Source organism: Rhizophagus irregularis, chromosome 4 (genome assembly GCF_026210795.1).
Source record: "Rhizophagus irregularis chromosome 4, complete sequence".
In the NCBI taxonomy this organism is placed as follows: Eukaryota; Fungi; Glomeromycota; class Glomeromycetes; order Glomerales; family Glomeraceae; genus Rhizophagus; species Rhizophagus irregularis.
Window position 1 is genome coordinate 4,604,908 of NC_089432.1, and position 20,893 is coordinate 4,625,800.

General features: G+C 22.3%; 4 protein-coding genes across 4 annotated transcripts; 3 read left to right on the forward strand and 1 right to left on the reverse strand.

Moving 5' to 3' along the window:
• Window positions 1-3,867: 3,867 nt before the first annotated feature.
• Window positions 3,868-4,911, forward strand: OCT59_024318 (uncharacterized protein; the record flags this gene model as incomplete). Its single annotated transcript, XM_066135347.1, has 9 exons — window positions 3,868-3,964; window positions 4,046-4,057; window positions 4,129-4,170; window positions 4,244-4,291; window positions 4,377-4,431; window positions 4,537-4,556; window positions 4,630-4,689; window positions 4,757-4,825; window positions 4,901-4,911. The coding sequence occupies 9 exons, from the start codon at window positions 3,868-3,870 to the stop codon at window positions 4,909-4,911; spliced, it is 414 nt and encodes a 137-aa protein (XP_065991377.1).
• Window positions 4,912-6,926: 2,015 nt separating this feature from the next.
• OCT59_024319 (uncharacterized protein) lies at window positions 6,927-8,027 on the reverse strand (the record flags this gene model as incomplete). Its single annotated transcript, XM_066135348.1, has 1 exon — window positions 6,927-8,027. One exon carries the CDS (start codon window positions 8,025-8,027, stop codon window positions 6,927-6,929), a length of 1,101 nt encoding a protein of 366 aa, XP_065991378.1.
• A 4,896-nt stretch (window positions 8,028-12,923) lies between these two features.
• Window positions 12,924-16,413, forward strand: OCT59_024320 (uncharacterized protein; the record flags this gene model as incomplete). The annotated part of the gene is made up of 19 exons (XM_066135349.1): window positions 12,924-12,953; window positions 13,130-13,250; window positions 13,322-13,347; window positions 13,496-13,527; window positions 14,287-14,320; window positions 14,400-14,433; window positions 14,513-14,524; window positions 14,640-14,659; window positions 14,738-14,760; window positions 14,852-14,887; window positions 14,966-14,999; window positions 15,081-15,100; window positions 15,298-15,331; window positions 15,833-15,868; window positions 15,949-15,957; window positions 16,061-16,095; window positions 16,166-16,196; window positions 16,275-16,307; window positions 16,384-16,413. The coding sequence occupies 19 exons, from the start codon at window positions 12,924-12,926 to the stop codon at window positions 16,411-16,413; spliced, it is 630 nt and encodes a 209-aa protein (XP_065991379.1).
• A 3,701-nt stretch (window positions 16,414-20,114) lies between these two features.
• OCT59_024321 (uncharacterized protein) lies at window positions 20,115-20,462 on the forward strand (the record flags this gene model as incomplete). The annotated part of the gene is made up of 2 exons (XM_066135350.1): window positions 20,115-20,318; window positions 20,439-20,462. The coding sequence occupies 2 exons, from the start codon at window positions 20,115-20,117 to the stop codon at window positions 20,460-20,462; spliced, it is 228 nt and encodes a 75-aa protein (XP_065991380.1).
• Between the last annotated feature and the right edge of the window lie 431 nt (window positions 20,463-20,893).

Genomic DNA, 20,893 nt, shown 5'->3' on the forward strand with positions numbered 1-20,893 from the left:
TTTAATCATTTTATTGATAAATTTAATCAAGAAGTACAATAAAATTTAATTTTAGAGTAGATACCTTACAATAAATTGATAAATATTACTTATTTTAACAAAGGAAGTTTTTGTAAAAGAAATATAATTTGAATAATAAAAATCATTATTTTCAATTTATAAATTTACAGTTATAATTTAATTTTATTCTTTTCAATCATAAAACTATATCTGATTAAAAGGTTGTGAACAATTTGCTCATTATCCAATTTCTCCCGCTCCTTTTCAAGCTTTCTTTATTATCATTTGTCTTTTTAATTATTGTTATTGTTTTCACAATCTATTCATATTTCATCGTGTGATTCTAAAAATAATAGAGCAAACTATCATATTTACAGCAGTTAAAATTTTAACAGACATTTCTTTAATTCCGCCAAACTTGTTTTTTATCCTACCAAATGAATGTTCAGCAATAATTCTGCGTGATGAAAAAATACGATTAACTCTTTATTTGGTTTACTAAAAGGTTTAATAAAGAATGGTGTTAAAGGATAAGCGCTATCTCCAATTAAGACTTTCGTTAATGACTAGCTGTAACCTGTTACGTTACAATAGGATTAATAAATTTAAATCAATATAATAATTGAACTTTTGAGTTAATTATAAATAAATAAAAACAATAAAAAACGAATAATAAAAAAACAAACTGTTATGAGTTATTTTTGTTAGCATTAATAATTAATGATAATTAATAATAAAAAAAAAACAATATTAAAATAAGTATTTTTTCGGCTGGATGATTTAAGAAATCTTATTAGTTATTTATTTAAACTAAAAAAAAATCAAACAAAATATATTTATTCAATAACACAACATTTATTCCGATTATATCTCAGCACTAACCGATCAAAACCTAAAAGGTAAAAGAATAGGAAAAAAGAAATATTAAAAAAAAATAGCCAAAAAAAAATTTTATTAAAAAAATCGAGAAAAAAGGTATTTATCATAGTACCACAGCATCGATCTAATTGCTGCTGATGAAATATCTGCCAAATAAGATTACGAATATGCACAAATAGGTTAGAAATACTTCAAAAAAAAAAAATAAATAATTTATAATAAATTCTTTCTTATTATTAAAATCGTAAAATTTAAATCAATTAAATCAATTAAATTCTCTAAATTATTTTTTTTTATAGTTGTATACTAAGATATAATAAATAAAAGTCTTACCAATTTTTATAATCATCCTCAACCTCAAGTATTGCAAGTATTTTTTATTATTATCAAGTTAACTGAATATTTATATTTTTTCTTATAAATTAAAATGTCGTTCTAGGATTTACAAAACTCATGATTCCGAAAATTTAATTGTTTAAAATAATTGATGCTTATTTGTTGACACTGTTTTTTTGAAATGATCTTATATACAAAAAAAGTACAATGAAGTAGAGGCCCTCTATTGCATAGTACCAATATTTTCCAAATACTCTGTGACGAAACACATGGTATTTTCGACGTAGATCCACGTAGGATATAGGGAGTATGGAATTCCACATATTTCTGGATAGTAAATGATTTTTTTCTGATGTAATAAAAAATTATTCGAATGCTTTTTTAAGGTTTAATTGAATGAATACTACCTAAATAATAATAAAGTGTTGAATCCAAATTAATCATCATTTGATTTTTTATTAAACAATTATATATTTCAATTTAAATTTATATCATGATTATTGAAATAATTTAAAATAAATTTTTTTCTTGATTTAGAACCTTTTCCTTGATACTATTTTATGTTAAAATACTATTCTCTTATTTAACACTTTGATGGTTGTATCTTTATTTTTTATAACTAAAAAATTTTGTCTGCCGTTTAGAATAGTCTCCATATAAATAATTTAACATAAAAACCCGTGCCATAGTATGAAAACCCGTAACATATTTGCGCCCGATCTATTCCTTATTTATTATTACACTAAATTACGTAATAATTTCTTTCATTCAAACTTATTAAACCATATATTTTTATTTAAACCTATATTTACGATCAATCATTACATCTTAAAAAAAAAAAAAAATAATTATAATTCTAGAAATTCTTCTCTTAGATATGACTTTTTTAGTAGACGGAAATAATAAATTGGATGGTTTCTTATAATTTTTCATGTTCATTATTCGCCACGTCGTTTATTTAAAATAAATTCAATTGAAAATAACTAAATTGACTTTTCATCAATCATGTTTTTATTGATTTTTTTAAATAATATTTAAAAATAATAACAAATTAATAATTTTGCTTATAAAATTATTTGAAAATTAATAAGGATTCATTAAGTATGACAATCAAATTTGTTACAGTAATATTTTTCTTTTTTTGGTTATGAGGCGTAAAATACTACGCCCTCAAGATTACAAAATTTATGTGGGCACAACATGAAGTTTTGATCAACAATTTGCATTTTACTAATTTATCTCGGAGTAACGAACTTAAAATAATTATTTCTTTCTTTCTTATTGATTGCATTATGTCCACTCTTCGATATGAGTTAATTAATGCAACACTTAATAGAGTAACAACATTAACAGATACTAATATTTACAATGATATACACAAACAATTTGAATTTCAAAAACAAACAGTCCTTGCTGATAAAATTCTTACAAATGATGAAAAAACTGAAGCGATGAGAGATTTAACTAAAAATTATGATCGAAATAAAATTTTGGATGATGATGGTACAAGAAGAATTTGTGAAAATTGTAACCAAGAATGCTTAGCTACATTATATTGTGAATATTGTGTCCGAAATTATTTACAAGAAAATTTTCCAAATTGGACATCCGGGAATGATGATATTGATAATTTAATACAGGAATGTCAAATGGAATCACTTAATCCACAAACGATTGTTGAATGGATCCCATATAGTAATTTAGAAAATATTAAATATTTAACAAAAGGTGGATTCTCAGAAATTTATTCAGCAGGCTGGATTAATGGAAATTATGAAGAATGGGATTTTGAAAAAAAACAATTAAAAAGATTTGAAGATTGCAAAGTAATATTAAAAAAATTAGAAAATGTCAAAAGTGCAAATCAAAGTTGGTTTGAAGAGGTTTGTATTATTGTATTCTATATTTCATAAAATTGTGATTTTTGTATTAGCACTAGTATTTTTACAAATTATTGTCTTTTAGGCTAAATCACATTTAACTATAAGTAATAAATGGGCAGATGTTGTTCGATGTTATGGTTTAACACAAAATCCATCAAATGGAAATTATATGCTTGTAATGAATAAAATGGATATAGATTTAAGAAAATATTTACAACAAAATCATAATCAACTTACATGGAAAAAGAGAATTAATATTACTTTTGAAATAATTCTCGCACTTTACTATATTCATTTTGAGGAAGCAATTCATAGAGATTTACATTCTGGAAATATATTATATTCACAATTAAATGATTCCTGGTATATTAGTGATCTTGGATTTTGTGGACCTGCTGATAAATCTTCAACAAGTATATATGGAAATCTTTCTTACATAGCACCCGAAGTTATTATTGGAAGAAAATATACTTTTGCATCTGATATTTATAGTATTGCAATGCTTATGTGGGAAATTTCATTTGGACAACCACCATTTATGGATTATGAAGATGAACATATTCTTGTATATAATATTATTGATGGTATAAGACCAAAAATTGTACCAGGAACTCCATTAGAATATAAAAATTTAATGAAAGAATGTTGGGATGCTGATCCATTAAAAAGACCTGACATTTGTGCACTTGAGGATAGAATGTTAAGAATTAATTTAGATTATCAAAATATGTCAGATGAATTATTCAAATCAGAAATAGATAATTTAGAAATGAATAAAGTAGAAGAAAATTATACGAGTAGCAGATTATTTACAAGTAAAATTCACAACTTTGGAAATCTACCTGAACCAAGAAATGCAACAGAAGGTATAAGTGTATAATATTTTATTAATGGATGTATTTATTTTAAAATACATTATTAATGTTATCTTTTTATTATAATAATAGAAGAACAAGAAGGTATAAACGTATATAGAATTTTTGGTTACTATAATTATATAGTTTTAAATACTTTATTTTACTGTTAATAGTGTTTCATAGTAAATTGTATGATTTTAACATTCCTAACAAAAGTAAGTATTTAATAACATTATAGCGTCGAATTATCATGTAATGATGTCTACTGATAATTAATTTTTATTTTAGTTAACGACTTTAATAAATCAAATGAGCAGTATAGTAAGAAATTATCAAGTATAATTAATAAATGTTTTTAAAGGTGATTTGTTTGAAATAATAGATTAAAGATTAAAATCTATTTCTATGTTCTTAATTTTAGGTGATAGTGAAAAATTACCCAAAGAATTTATAAATTTGCAAAATTCAAATAGTAAGTAAATAAGTAATATTCATCGTTTCAGTTTCATTTATTATATAACATGACTTTTATTTTAAAAATAATACGACGAAAAAGAAATTATTCAACAACAAATGTAAAGGAAAGATATTGATATTGATGGTAAGCAAAAAAAAGTAAAAATTATTTTGTCAATATATTTATTTAATGTATAAACTTTAATTTAAAAATTTAGATGATGAAAAAGAAATAATTCAACAAAAAACTAAAAGGCAAAATATTGGTGATATTGATGGTATGCGAATTTTTAATTTAATTTAATTTTTATATTATTTTTTAATTTAATTATTCATTTCTTACAGATGAAGATGAAGTATATAATAATCCAAACTTTCATTCAAAAGAACAAGATGAACTGGAAATTCCTGATGGTAAGTTCTTGAATAAATAAGATTTCTTTATAAAGCAAATAATTAATTTATAATTTGTCATTTTTTTAACTTTAGATGGATTTTGAATAATCATTTAACAATTTTATTTTTTATATTTTAAATTATTATCATTTATTTATTTATTTTTTTATCTTGGATTATTTAAACACTAATAAGACTAGAGTAGTAAATGTTTTACAAAATTCTTAGTTTGTAATTTAAATAATTTTAATAAATTTATTCAAATATTAAATGTATTTACTACCGTATATTGATCGTAAATTTATGTCATAAACTGATAAACGTTATAAAATCATGACAGATTATTCCATTCGTTATACGTGAATTTATTAAACAAGTTGAAAGAATAATCTTGTTAGGACTAAAAAAATTCTCAGTTAATTTATATATATATTGTAAATAATAACTAGGGATACTTTAATGAATTAAACAGGTTGCCATATCATTAAACACATCGCAGCCATTTGGTGATGAAGCTATAATTGTCTAATAACTAATATCCATACTATTACTAGTCCTAAACTAAAAATAGATAACATCCAAGGCACTAATCCTAAGTAACCAAATTGACTTAGTAGTAATCATAGCCCGACCCTGTAGAATTTAAATTATAATACACCTCACACTATATCAACCATTATTTACCAAGGACAACAAACATAATGAAACTACAACAAAAGGGAACTTGCAATCCACTAAATCCAGCCAATATTTTTTATTTTTATTTTTACTTTTTATTACTAGGCAGGAATGTAGAAGCAATATAATTAATATAATTTCTAAGAAAATACATAAACTTCTACACTGTACAATGTGTAAACGAAGAAACAACTAGTACATATACGAATGAATTAGATCAAAGTAAACTAGTAATGATTAATCTCTTCATGTAGCGCTACCGCCTGACTTGTTTGCTACCCCACGTGCACTTGCCCAAAACATTCACGTTATCGTAGAGAAATCCGTTGCTGGTAAGTGAGTCATAATTAGTCAATGTGAGTGAACGCTGATTTTTCTTCTACGATAATATCAAATATTCTGCTTTCTCATTTCTAACCAGTAATATTAAATTCTTATGTAGGTAATTTTCTTGATGTAGCTTCTCTGCAGAAAGGAATCGAGGATCTTGAAAAAAAAAAAAATTAGGAAGCAATATCAATATAGAATAAAAGGAAAAAAATAGCCGAAAAAGAAATAATATCGATAAGAAAAAACCAATATTTTATTCTTAGACATAAAATATCCATCGGGAACGTACACATGACCCAACAGGCCAACCAAATTATTTTAACTATAATAAACATGGAATAGATCGGCGCCAGACATACAGTACGCATTTCCATGTTACATAATTTAAATTATTTATACAGAGAGTAAACTAAATATTACCAAATTTTTTAATTATATAGATTACTCTACTTATAACGTAAATTAAATTCTAGATCCCGAATTTCCAGTTTCAGCTTCCAGTTAAATTCATTTCAATTCTTGCGGAACCATAGGTATTTTATCATTACTTTTTTTTAAAGACTACAGAATGGGGTTTCATCATTTAATAATTATTCATTAATTCATTTGCCAATAATAATTAATAATGTCAATAAATCCTCCGCTGCTGATATTTAATTTTATGTGAAATTAAATAAAACAATGAGTATTACTTTAGCGGGTTAGTTTGACCAACAGGAAATGTTTTAGACGTGACCTGCGACGGAGGAATTTCTTATGAAAAATTACGTGAACTTGTGTAAACTTACATAGAATTACGTCCAACGAATATTACATCTAAGATAGTTTCCGGATGATATTTCTTTCCCATAAAGCTTTAAGCAATTTTTTTAAAAAGGATCGCATTAATATTTATCTTTCATAATCATTTCTTTCACACATGCAATTATTCCATATGGTAGTATTGAAAAATAAGTACCAATTATTTTTTAAAAAAAAAAAAATTTCAAATCTTCATAAAATACTTGCTATAATAATATTGATTGTTAAATTTAATAAGACCTTTATTTATTATATTTCAGAGTATACAATTTAATAAAGATAGAATTTAATATATTTAATATAAATTACATTATTTTTTAAGTTTTTTCAATTTATTTTTTGCTTCCTGATAACCTTGTTTGGCAGATTTTTCATACCAATAAATTGCTTTGTCTATATCTTTTGTAATTCCATCTCCATGTTCATACATATTACCAAGATTAAATTGTGATGTAATACTTCCTAAATTTGCTGATTGTTGATATAACTCAAATGCTTTTAGCTTATCTTCTTCAGTTCCAATACCGTTATCATAACAATAACCTAATGAAGTCATTCCACTTGCATATCCTTCTATAGCTGATTGATTAAATAATTTAAAAGCTTTATTATAATCTTTTTTAACACCTTTTTTTCCATACTTATAGCAATTACCAAGATAATGCATAGCTATTACATTTCCATTATTTGAAGCTTTTTCATACCAATAAAAGGCCTTTTTTATATCTTTTTTAATACCTATTCCATTTTCATAAAAATAACCAATTCTTAATTGTGCATATGCAAAATTTTCATAAGCAAATTTTTCTAAATAATCAAAAGCTAATTTTTCATTTTTTATAGTACCATAACCAAATTGATAACATTCACCAACATAAGATTGTGCTAACATATGATTTTTTTTTAATGCATCAATAAATAAATTAAATGCTTTCTCATTATTTTCTTTTGTTTCAATTCCAAAATAATTAAAATATCCAAGTAAAAAAATGGAATTTGAATTATTTTGATTATTTAATAACCAATTATAAATTTCTTTTGAATTAGTATTATAATTATTAAAATGGTCAATAATTTGTTTTTTTAATAATTTAACATCAATTCCTTTATTAAATGATTTAAAAATTAAATCATTTATTTCATCAACTATTATATCAAAACCTTTTTCAAATGAAATTTTTTCTCGTTCATTTGATATTGTTATAGGATTAATTTCTTTTAAATTTATTTTGTTAAAATATTGATGATTAAGTTGAAATAATTCACCTTGTGATTCTGAATTATTATCAAATTTTTTATTGCTTAAATATTGAGTATTTACTGATATATTTGTTATTGTAATGATCATTTCTTCAATCCTATTATTACATTCATTCGTATTGGTATCTTGCATTTTCTTATTATCAGACATATTGAAATATAAATAATTGGCAAAAAGTTTCAAAATGATAGGATGACGGTAACAAAAGTAACTCCTTTTTAAGTAATTTATGCGTATTATTCTCCGAATATTGTCGCACAGCGCCATTAGCGGTCAATCATTAGCCGCAGTACCACAATTGCCATAGAAAAATGAGATGTTTGCGTGATTTTATGCCGATCATTTCTAAAAATGTTAAGTCAAATAAGTTAAATAAGTTAATTATATCAATATTGCGTAACTCTCCATTTACGTCGATTAATAAAAGTATTAAATTTTTGTCTTGTTGATAGATAATTCTTTTTGGGTAATGCAAATATTTGTAATTTTTATAAACTTGATAGATGATATTATTAAATTTAAACTTTTCAATTTTTTTTTTTAAGAATTTTATCTAATTTTAAAATTTTAATTGTTTCCACTAATAAAATTGGTTATATTACTTATTTTATAAAAATAAATTTTCATTTATAAAAAAAGAATCCATGGATAAAATTCACCAAATAATAGCGAACAATTGTGCAAATTATTATGAATAAAATAAAATTATCCAGATATGGTATTGTAAAAAAATTGGTGAACAATACTTTTCTTCTAATAATAGAAATAAATATCTTAAGATCGATCAATTTAAAACTTAAGAAATAAAACTGAGAAAAATTTTATTAGCAATACAACGACTTAAATAAGTCTTATACTATTCACATGTAATAGTAATTTTTAAATTGTTTACAAAAGTTCTTTTGTAAATGGTTGTTTAAGACCCACATTTACTAAAATTAATCATCCAAATATATTATTTTTTTCTTTATAGTACTCGACTCTGTATCTTCACCATTTTCATGTTTAAAAAAATAAATGATCTTATTCTCATCCTTATGATAAGCAAAGGATATTGCATTATCTAAGGGCATAAGGGATGAATACATTGACGCAAAAATATAACTTTAGTTATTGATAAATTCGCCTTAACCAAAAAAAGAAATAAATATCTTTTTTTCTAAAAAAAAAAAATTCGATATGTATATATTTTCTCATATATGCATTAAATTAGAATAAAAATACTTTAAAAAGAGATAAATCAATAATATTTTAATTAAAAACCTTTTTAAGTAAACAAAATAATTTTAATAGTGAATAGTGTGAATTAAAATCAATATTTGATAAATAATTAATTTATTAAAAGCTTTTATAAATCAACACTTTAACACTCAGTCATATTTTCATTAAAAAAAAAAATACATATTTACTTGCAATTTTTTTTTTAATAAATACAAAAAATAAATTTTTATAAAATAAATAATTTTTAATCATTAGCACATTTCATTTTCTTCTCATGCAATGGGAATCCTATTCCAACATCATTTTTTTTAATATATATATAATAACTTTTACAATGTTAAAAGATTATACTATTATAATTCTGGAAAGAAATACAGTTATATAATAAAAAAAAAAGAAATAATTTTTTTTTTAATATATATATCATATATTAAAATTTATTATATTATTTAGAAGGGAACCTTTTCATGGCGATATTAAGCGTTTTTGAAAAAAAAATTCATACTTTTATATTATAAAAAAGTTAATTACTAATCCCACATATATAAGGAATAGGTTATGCACCTTCCCTTATAGTAGTTAAAATTTTATAATATTAATATTTATATATAAATATATTAGCAATATATTGTTTATTTCAAAGTTAAATATTTTATAAAGTTAATGGAAAAGAAAACTATTCTTCCTACAGCAAGTAATATTTTATAATAGTAATTAAAAAATTAGTCCATGTGGAACAGTTCATATTAGTAATTAAAAAATTATTTATATAAATAATTTTTATACATATAAAAAATAAGCCTAAAGGAGAAATCAGTTATGTATACTTATACATAAAATAATTGAAAAAAGCTTGTATTTTTGTATAAACTATTAACTATTTAATTAGTATTTTTTATTTATTTTGAATATACATAAAATATTCAATTATATATTTTCCTATAGTAGTTGTAAAATACACTGACAAACATTTTTAATATCATATACTGTATACATTTTAATAAAATAATTCAACAGTTAACATCTGTCCGGTAATTACGATATATTAATTTATTTATAATTCTACTATTGTGATTTATTTAAAAAATTAAGACAGAATACATTTAACATTAACATCTAAAGTAACAAAAAGGCAACACTAGAAACTATATTCAAAGTTACTGGCTAAAAAAAAAATAATAATAATTATTGTGCAAATACAATATTAGTAAAGTTATATAATTTTATGATATCAAAAGTCAATGGTATATCTGACGATAACTATTGGATAATTATATATTTTGTAATATAAACAACCTACAAGTTTACTCTATTTACTTATCGTAAATAATTTTCTCCAATGTTTTTTTCCGTAGATTTTATTTATATTATAATATGTAATAAAAGTAAAGTATAGATAAATTATATATAGAATTTTGTTTTTTACAAAAAACTTTCATTACATAGTAGCATAACTAAAAACTATTCCAGTATAATTTCATTATCTATTACTTATTCTAAAATTTTTTTGACACATTATTTTTAGTCAGTACTGTAAAATCACAAATCCATTGCATTTATTTTGATACTATGACGAACTTAACCTATCACATGATTAAATCATTGTTTACCAAAATATTAAAAGACAATACTTTCATTCCCACCATTACCAGTGATTCGCGCAGTAGGCGCAGCGTACATTACTTTTCTTTACCACAAAACCTGAAATATAGTCTTCCTATCCTCAAAAATTGATCATTGAAAAAAAATAAAAATCCACAGTATAATGTAATCATATTTGATGATATTACAACCAACTTTATTAGAGCAATAGAGCAATAATAATGAGATACTTAGATAAGCAAATAGTTAAAACTAAATGATTGTTTTACTTAAATCATGAATAATAAAGTTAACTAATAATTAAACAACAAATTTAACATGTAAGTACTATTGCACAAAAGAAACAACAAACAATATAGACAAAATTAATAGTATAGGAGTATAGATTTAAATTTTAGAAATTCCTTTAAATAATAAGGAATATTAGAAAGATTTTGGTTATGATAGATAACAATAATGAAAAATCTTTAATAAATTTAATAAAACATCAATAACATCAAAGGAGTATATACAAGGATCAATTTACAGACTAAATAGTAAATAAACCGATCATTTTTATGCTCGATTAGTAAAGTTATTGAAAAATGTGGGATTTTAGAAATAGTTAAGAAAGAAAAATTATAAATTATGGTCTAACAAAATCAGTAAAAAAAAAAAATTTTTTATGCAAAATTTCACACAAAAATGGACAAGAAAGAATTCTATATTAGAAATAAAATTTTGAATATATTTATTATATTACATATATGATCAATTCTCAAAACTAATAGGATCGATGTGAGAATGGGATAGCGAATTCTCAACATTGGAAATCATTATCCTAACTACTAATTAGTCGATAAATCGATTTTTAAAAAAAAAATTAGCAATACAACTATAATTATATAAACAATCCCACAATTGCTATCTAAAAATAAAGATAAATATTCTTTACTTTGAATAAATTTTTTAGTGTGAATTTAAATTTTTAAAAAAATTTGTTTTGTTTACATAAAATCCTTTATGTTTTCTATTTTTATGTTGATCCCATATTTTGCAATCAGACCCTTCTAAAATTCAATTTAGTAAAGGCTAGATAATAGGCAATAAGTTTAAGCACAGCGCAGTACTATAATGAGCCATAATTATAAATGAGCCATAATTATGAACCATAATTATAAATCAGCATCAATAATATAAACTGACCAAAGAGAAATTTGTTTACATGCATGGCATAAAATGGAGATTAATATATAAAGCATTTTCACGTTATTTAAAGAAAAAATAATGTTAACTTACAGCTGACTGTTTAAAATTATCATTCTCACTTACCATATCACCCTTAACTGCTTAGTTTGCATTTTTAATCGATGAAGCTTTGAATGTAATCAAGGCAACGAATACAATACAATAACATAATTTCCTATCCTTGCTCCCGTCACGTTATTTATATTTATACATTAAATTTGGGAGTGAGAAATCACCCAAATGAGTAACAAATTTAATTCCATTTTTACATATTTAGCGATAGTATGCTTTTGGATGATAAATTTCTGACGATCATCTTCCATATTTATTCACTTTTTCGCTCAATATGGAATTTGTTATGCGATCTTCATACATTTTTTCATAGTTTCAGAAATGCACAACGTGAACTTTAATTGTTCAATTTTATATAGCTATGTTTTATAGTTATATAGCAATAGCAATTGCTATTGCTATTGCTATTGCTATTGCTATTGCTATTGCTATATAGCTATAGCTATAGACACTAAATAGCAAAAAATATTGCTTTTACCAAATTGCTTCTTTTGATATCATTAGAATAAAATTACAAATTAAGCATTCCTGTGCCACTTTCATTGCATGTTTAATTTAGTCATCAAATAATAGGATTTCACATCAAATTTGATTTAGATGATCTTCAAAGAAATAAAGCTACGAATATTTTTTTTTCTAAGCTAAAAAAAAAACCCCAAAATATTGTGTTACATCTTTTTTTTTTTGCAGGAAAAAAAAATTGGTTGGATAAAAAAAATATTGCGTCATAAATAGATCTTGGATTTTTTTAAAAAAAATCATTTTTCTTTCTTTTTTTAGAAAGAAACATCATTTTTTTTGATTATCATTATCCAATTACAATACTTATCATTATTTAACTCCCTTTTTTTTCATTTTACTAAAAAAAAAAAAAATTTTTTCTTGGAAGGAAACATTTTTATTAATATTTCCTTTTATTTTGTTATGTTCAAACAAGTTTGGATAGGTGGAAAGGTGAATTTTGTAATAGTTTACTTTGTTACGAAACTTAGTATTTTTTATTAGAGAAATTTCTAGAAAAAATTAATTTTTTAATTTTTTTATTTTTTTGTAGGGTATTTGACTCTAATAAAAATTATATAAACTTTTTAAAAATAAAAACATTAACGTTTTTTTCTTTTTTTGTAAAGAAATCAACTGGATATTGGAATCTCAATAAGTTTCAAAATTTGAAACTTTTAAAAAAAAATGATGTTTTTCTTTATTTTTGTAGAGAAATTGGTTCCGATTTGGATACCAGATCTCCAATAAGTAAGTTTCGATTTGAAACTTTTAAAAAAAAATATTTTTTTTTTTTAATTTTTTTTTCTTCTATTTTGTAGATTTTGGCTCCGCGTTGGATATATGGGTGAGTTTTGAGGTGAAAGCTTCAAAAAAAAATTATTTTTAATTGTTTTGGCTTCCAGTTCCTAAGTATTGAATATAATCAATATATAGATGATAACTATGAAATTTTTTTAAAAAATTATTTAATTTTTTTTTCTTCTACTTTGTAGGTTTCAGCTTCTAGTTCTTGGACGTTAGATGGGTAAGTTTTGACTTCGGAACTTAAAAAAATTTTTTTTAATTTACTTATATTTTTTATTTATTTTGTAGGTTCAGCTTTTAGTTTTTGAACTTTGAGTATATAGGTGAGTTTTAGAACGAAAGAATTGAACCTTTTTTTTAAAAAAAAAATTTTTTTTTAATTTTTTTTTCCCTCTATTTTCTCTATTTTGTAGATCTTGGCTTTTGGTTCTTGGGTGTTAAGTATATAGATGAGTTTCAGAGTGAAAGAATCGAAGCTTTTTTTTTAAAAAAAAAATCAAATTTTTTTAAATTTTTTTCTTCTATTTTTGGCTTTTGGTTCTTAGGTGTTGAATATATAGGTGAGTTTCGGAGTGAAAGAGATGAAACTTTTTTAAAATAAATTATTTATTTTGATTTTTTTTTTCTTCTATTTTGTAGGTTTGACTTTCGATTCTTGAGTGTTGAATATATAGGTGAGTTTCAGAGTGAAAGAGACGAAATTATTTTAAAATAAATTATTTATTTTGATTGTTTTTTTCTTCTATTTTGTAGGTTTGGCTTTCGGTTCTTGGGTGTTGAATATATAGGTGAGTTTCGAAGCAAAAGAGCCAAAACTTTTTTAAAATAAATTATTTATTTTGATTTTTTTTTTCTTCTATTTTGTAGGTTCGGCTTTCAGTTCCTGGTATTGAATATATAGGTGAGTTTCAGAGTGAAAAAGCCGAAACTTTTTTTAAAATAAATTATTTATTTTGATTTTTTTTCTTCTATTTTGTAGATTTTGGCTATCAGTTCTCGGGCGTTTGATATTGGTGAGTTTTGAAGCGAAACCTTCAAAACTTTTTAAAAATAAATTATTTATTTTGATTTTTTTTTTCTTCTATTTTGTAGATTTCGGCTATCAGTTCTTGGGCGTTTGATATTGGTGAGTTTTGAAGCGAAACCTTCAAAACTTTTTAAAAATAAATTATTTATTTTAATTTTTTTTTTCTTCTATTTTGTAGGTTCAGCTTTCGGTTCTTGGTGTTAAATATATAGGTGAGTTTCAGAGTGAAAGAGCCGAAACTTTTTTTAAAATAAATTATTTATTTTGATTTTTTTTTCTTCTATTTTGTAGATTTCGGCTATCAGTTTTTGGGCGTTTGATATTGGTGAGTTTTGAAGCGAAACCTTTGAAATTTTTTTAAAAAAAAATTTTTTAATTTACTTATTTTTTTTTTATTTTGTAGGTTTCGACTTTCGGTTCTTGGACGTTTGTTATTGGTGAGTTTCGAAGTGAAAAAGCCAAAACTTTTTTTAAAATAAATTAATTTATTTTAATTTTTTTTTCTTCTATTTTGTAGATTTCAGCTTTTGGTTCTTGGATGTTTGATATATAGGTGAGTTTTGGAGCGAAAGAGCCAAAATTTTTATTAAAATAAATTAATTTTTAATTTTTTTTTTCTTCTATTTTGTAGGTTTCGACTTTTGGTTCTTGGATGTTTGTTATTGGTGAGTTTCAAAGCGAAAAAGCCAAAACTTTTTTTAAAATAAATTAATTTTTTTTAATTTTTTTTTTCTTCTATTTTGTAGATTTCAGCTTTTGGTTCCTGGTGTTAAATATATAGGTGAGTTTCAGAACGAAAGAGCCAAAACTTTTTTTAAAATAAATTATTTATTTTGATTTTTTTTTCTTCTATTTTGTAGATTTCGGCTGGTGTTTGATATAGGTGAGTTTTGAAGCGAAACCTTTGAAATTTTTTAAAAAAAAAATTTTTTTTAATTTACTTATTTTTTTTTTATTTTGTAGGTTTCGACTTTCAGTTCTTGGACGTTTGTTATTGGTGAGTTTCGAAGCGAAAAAGCCAAAACTTTTTTTAAAATAAATTAATTTATTTTAATTTTTTTTTTCTTCTATTTTGTAGATTTCAGCTTTCGGTTCTTGGATGTTTGATATATAGGTGAGTTTTGAAGCGAAAGAGCCAAAATTTTTATTAAAATAAATTAATTTTAATTTTTTTTTTCTTCTATTTTGTAGGTTTCAGCTTTCGGTTCTTGGAAGTTTGATATATAAGTAAGTTTCAAAGCGAACGAGCTGAAACTTTTTTTAAAATAAATTATTTTAATTTTTTTTTCTTCTATTTTGTAGATTTCGGCTTTCAGTGAGTTTCAAAGCAAAAACTTTGAAAGTTTTTTTAAAAAAGTTTTTTAATTTACTTACTTTTTTTTATTTTGTAGATTTCAGCTTTTGGTTTAGATATATAGGTGAGTATCGGAATGAAAGAGCTGAAACTTTTTTTAAAATAAATTATTTATTTAATTTTTTTTTTCTTCTATTTTTGTAGATTTCAGCTTTCAGTTCTTATGCGTTTGATTTAAAGGTAAATTTCAAAGTTTTGTTTTCTTTTCAAAACTTTAAAAATTTTTTTTAATTTTATTTATTTGTTTTTTTATTTTGTAGTTATCGGTTGTAATATCCTTGGGCTTTGGATAGGTGAGTATTGAAGTTTTGCTTTCTTTTTGAAACTTTAAAAAAGATTTTTAATTTTATTTTATTTTATTTTATTTTATAGGTAATGGCTGCGACATCTCATTGGGCTTTGGATCGGTAAGTTTCATTTTCTTTTCAAAACTTTTTTAATAAAAATTATTTTTTAAAATTTTCTTTTATTCTGTAGGTTTCGACTGCAATATCTCCTTAAACTTTGGGTCAGTGAGTTTCAAAGTTTCGTTTTTTTCAAACTTTCAGAAAAATTTATAATTTTATTTATTTTTTTTATTTTGTAGGTATCGGTTGTGATATCTTTGGGCATTGAAATGGTAAGTTTTGAAGCAAATACTTCAAAACTTCTTAATAAAAATTGTTTTTTAATTTGACTCTTTCTTTATTTTGTAGGTTTCAGCTGCGATATCTTTGGATCTGTGAGATTCAAAGAATGCTCCAGAATTTTCTTTTTAAGGAAATTGACTCCGATTTGGATACCATAAGTAAGTTTTGATTCAAAACTTTAAAAAAAACTTTATTTTTATTATTTTTAATGTTACTTTTTCTTTTTGTAGGGAAATCGGCACCTGAATCCCAATAGTAGATCTTTTATAAATAATGCACGATTTTTATAGGACTTTAGCTTCTATGGAATTTCTTATCTTTATTTGTTGTCTGTTGGAATCGAACCAACTGGAACCAATATCCAAACCATTAACAACATGTAAATTTTTAGTAAAGGTGGAATTTTAATTATTAGCATACAGTAAATTATTATTTTTTTTTTGTAAATACTTTTAATAAATGCTTTTAATAAATATGATAATGTTAGTTGTCACTTATCATTAAATAATTTGAATCAAAAAAAAAAAAAAATTAAATTTTTTTTGTTAGAGCATTTTATAAACGCCAGTAAAATGCAATTTGATTTGATATTGACATTTCAATACACAAAATTAAACAATGGGGGACGAAGTCCCCCGCAAAACGCAATTTCTAGTTTAATATATAATATCTACGTATAATTTTAACTAACTCAATTCTTCATTTAAAAATTATTTCATAATATAGGATGTAAGTAATTTATTTAATTCTGTTATTTCATTTTTATATAAATTTACATATAATTTAAACTAACTAAATCTTATTTAAAAAATTGTTAATGATATAGGGGGTAAGTTAGTTATTTAATTCCATTATTATATATAAATAAATTTAAACTAACTAAATTCTTTATTTAAAAATTATTTAATAATATAGAGCGTAAGTTATTTATTTGATTCTATTATTACAGATTTATATGATATTTAAATATAACTTAAACTCACAAATTCTTTATTGGAAAAATTATTTAATAATATAGGGGGTAGTTATTTATTATTTATTTAATTCTATTATTACATATTTATATAATACATATTTACATATAACTTAAACTAACTAAAATTCTTTATTCTAAAAAAAACTTTTAATAATAGTATATAGACTATAGAGTGTAAGTTATTTATTTAATTCTATTATATATTTATATAATATTTGCATAACAATTTAAGCTATCTAAATTTGTTATTTAAAAAATTATTTTTGCAATTTCTTTCAGTTGGTAAGTTATAAGTTATTTATTCAATTCTATTATTACATATTTGTATAATATTTACATATAACTTAACTAATTCAATTCTGTATATTAAATAACATAGAACATAAGTTATTTAATTCAGTCTTTATTTATATATTTATATAATATTTATATATAATTTAACCAAACTAAATTAATTAATTATTTAATAATAGGAGGTAAAGCTATCTATTTAAATTTACTATTATATAAATTATGTAGTAATTTAAACTAATTAAATTCTTTATTCAAAAAATTATTTAATAATATAGAGAGTAAGTTATTTATTTAGTTATATATTTACATGATATTTACAATAATTTACATATAATTTGAACTAAATAAATTCTTTATTTAACAGTTAGTAAGTTATAAGTTATTTATTCAGAATCTATTATTATTATTACATATTTAAATAGCTAAATTCTTTATTTGAATAATTATTTAATCATTTATTTAATTCTATTATTACATATTTACATAACATCTACATTAATTTAAACTAACTTCTTTATTTAAAAATTATTTAATAATATACTAGAGAGTAAGTTATTATTTAATTCTGTCATTACATATCTATATGCATAATTTAAATAACTAAATTCTTTATTTAAAAAATTATTTTGTATTCACTTTTAGTTGGTAAGTTATAAAGTTATCTATTTTAATTCAATATTTACATATAATTTAATTTAAACTAACTAAATTCTTTATTTAAAATATTATTTAATAATATAGGGCGTAAGTTATTTAATTAATTCTATTATATAATATTTACATATAATTTAAAACTAATTAAAACCTTTATTAAATAATTATTTAATAATATAGGACGTAAGTTATTTAATTCTATTATTACATATTTATATAATATTTACATATAATTTAACTAACTAAATTCTTTATGTATAAAATTATTAATGATATAGGTCGTAAGTTATTTATTTATTGCACATTATAATATTTGTATATGATTTGAACTAACTAAATTCTTTATTTAAAAAATTATTTTGTAATTTCTTTTAGTTGGTAAGTTATAAGTTATTTATTTAATTCTATTATTATCACATATTTATATAATATTTACATATAATTTAAATTAATTAAATTCTTTATTTAAAAAATTTATTTGTTGTTTTATCATCATATATTTTATATAATATTTATTTGCTAACTGAATTTTTTCATTTGAAAAATATCTATTACATTTTCCCTATAAAAAATTTTTATCCGAATATTTCCATTATTTCTCTGTGTCTTCCGTAAAAATTCCGTGAAAATGATACATTCACGGATATCCGTGTTAGCGAGATGAAAATTTCCATGATTTAAGGCTATAAATTCCATGAAAATGATACATTCACGGAAAAAACATGGAAAGATAAAACACGGATCAGATTTTTTACAGGGTTTAGTTGTAAGTTTGTGAATAATATATAGGTTATTACATGTATTTATACAAAAAACTAAGACTTGCATTAATATTAAATTCCTATTTAAATTTTAGAATTTTAATTTTAAACTTTATTGTAATTTATAATAAAAACTTTATTAATAATTTTAATCATTTAAATTAACAGAAGAAGGAGTGGAAATGCAATTCTGGATGAATTTATCTTTAAAAAGGATTTAAAATGGATTTCTTATAATCAATTTATTAATGTTGAATATCTTAATCAAGGAGGATTTGGTATTATATACAAAGCTATTTGGTTAAATGATTATAAGGATGAAGAAGTAATTCTTAAATGTCATGATAAGTTAAATGAAAATTTAAATGAATTTTTACATGAAGTATGATATTAACATATTAGTATATTATTTTTTTTTTAATAATTATTTATACTGATTGATTATTATTTTTTTTTTTATAGTGGAAATACCATGAAAGATGTTTAGATTCAAATAATATCATTAATTTTTATAAATTTACAAAAAATCCAGATAATTTAAAATATATGGTAGTAATGGATTATGCAAACAAAGGTAATTTAAGAGAAAATTTAGCAAGAATAATCAAAAATAATTGGAAACAAAAATTATATATGTTGTATGAGATTATTTCTGGACTTAATGAGATACATCAGCAAGATCTTATTCATTGTGATTTTCATGATGGTAATATTTTAAGTCATAATGATAGGAATGAGGATAAAATTTATATTAGTGATTTGGGATTATGTCAACCTGCAAAATCATTTTTAAAAGAGTACGTTATTTTTGGTGTTATACCATTTATGGCACCTGAAATTTTAAGAGGCAAAGCTTATACTCCTGCTAGTGATATATATAGTTTTTCTATGATTATGTGAGAACTTACAGGATACCACCATTTAATAACAGGGCACATGATATTCAACTTAGTTTAAGTATTTGTAAGGGTGAACGTCCTGAAATTATTGAAAATACTCCACAATGTTATGTAGATTTGATGAAAAAATGTTGGAATGAAGATCCATTAAAAAGGCCATCATCTGAAAAAGTCTTAGATATTATTAAGAAATGGATTTATCTTCCTTATGAAATGAAATTTGAAGATATTGATGAGAACTTAAAATGCAGTGTTATGGAATTTATAAATACACCAATTAAGCATAACACTCTTGTTACTGAATCTCATTCGCAAGCATGTTATACAAGTCGCTTACTTGATTTTAGTAGTAAAAACTTAAATGAAATTCTTGAAAATGAAGATTTACAAGCTAGTATGAAAGTGAATGAAATGCTAGTAAGCGAAGATTTAAATAATTGTATAATTAAGATTTGAAATCATTAGGTATGTAATATAGTATATAAAAAACTAATCTTGTAAGTTAGTGTTTATGTGAATTAATTTTATTTAATTTAGATATTAAAACAAGATGAAAATTAACTAATTATTTGTAAAAGATTTATAATTTTTGATAGCCAACAAAAAATTGTTCTTTATTTATAGTAAAATATTTAAAAAGATTCTTAGTTTGTAATTTAAATAATTCCTTTTTTTTTATATGTTTTATCTAAATATTAAATGTGATTTTTTTTTTTAGAATTATTTAAACACTAAGGCTAGAGTAGTAAATATTTTACAAATTTCTTAGTTTGTAATTTATATAAATCTTTTTTTTTTTTTATAATTTTTCCAATTATTAAATATAAATTATCAAGAATAGTATAAGTATATAAAACCATTTCCAATGTATATATCAGCTGATCAATTATCCAATCATTAATTGTCAAATAAAAAAATTCTACACTAACCGTATAAATCTATTAGAGCGCAATAAAAAAACTGTTAATAAATATAATATAGTACAATAAAAA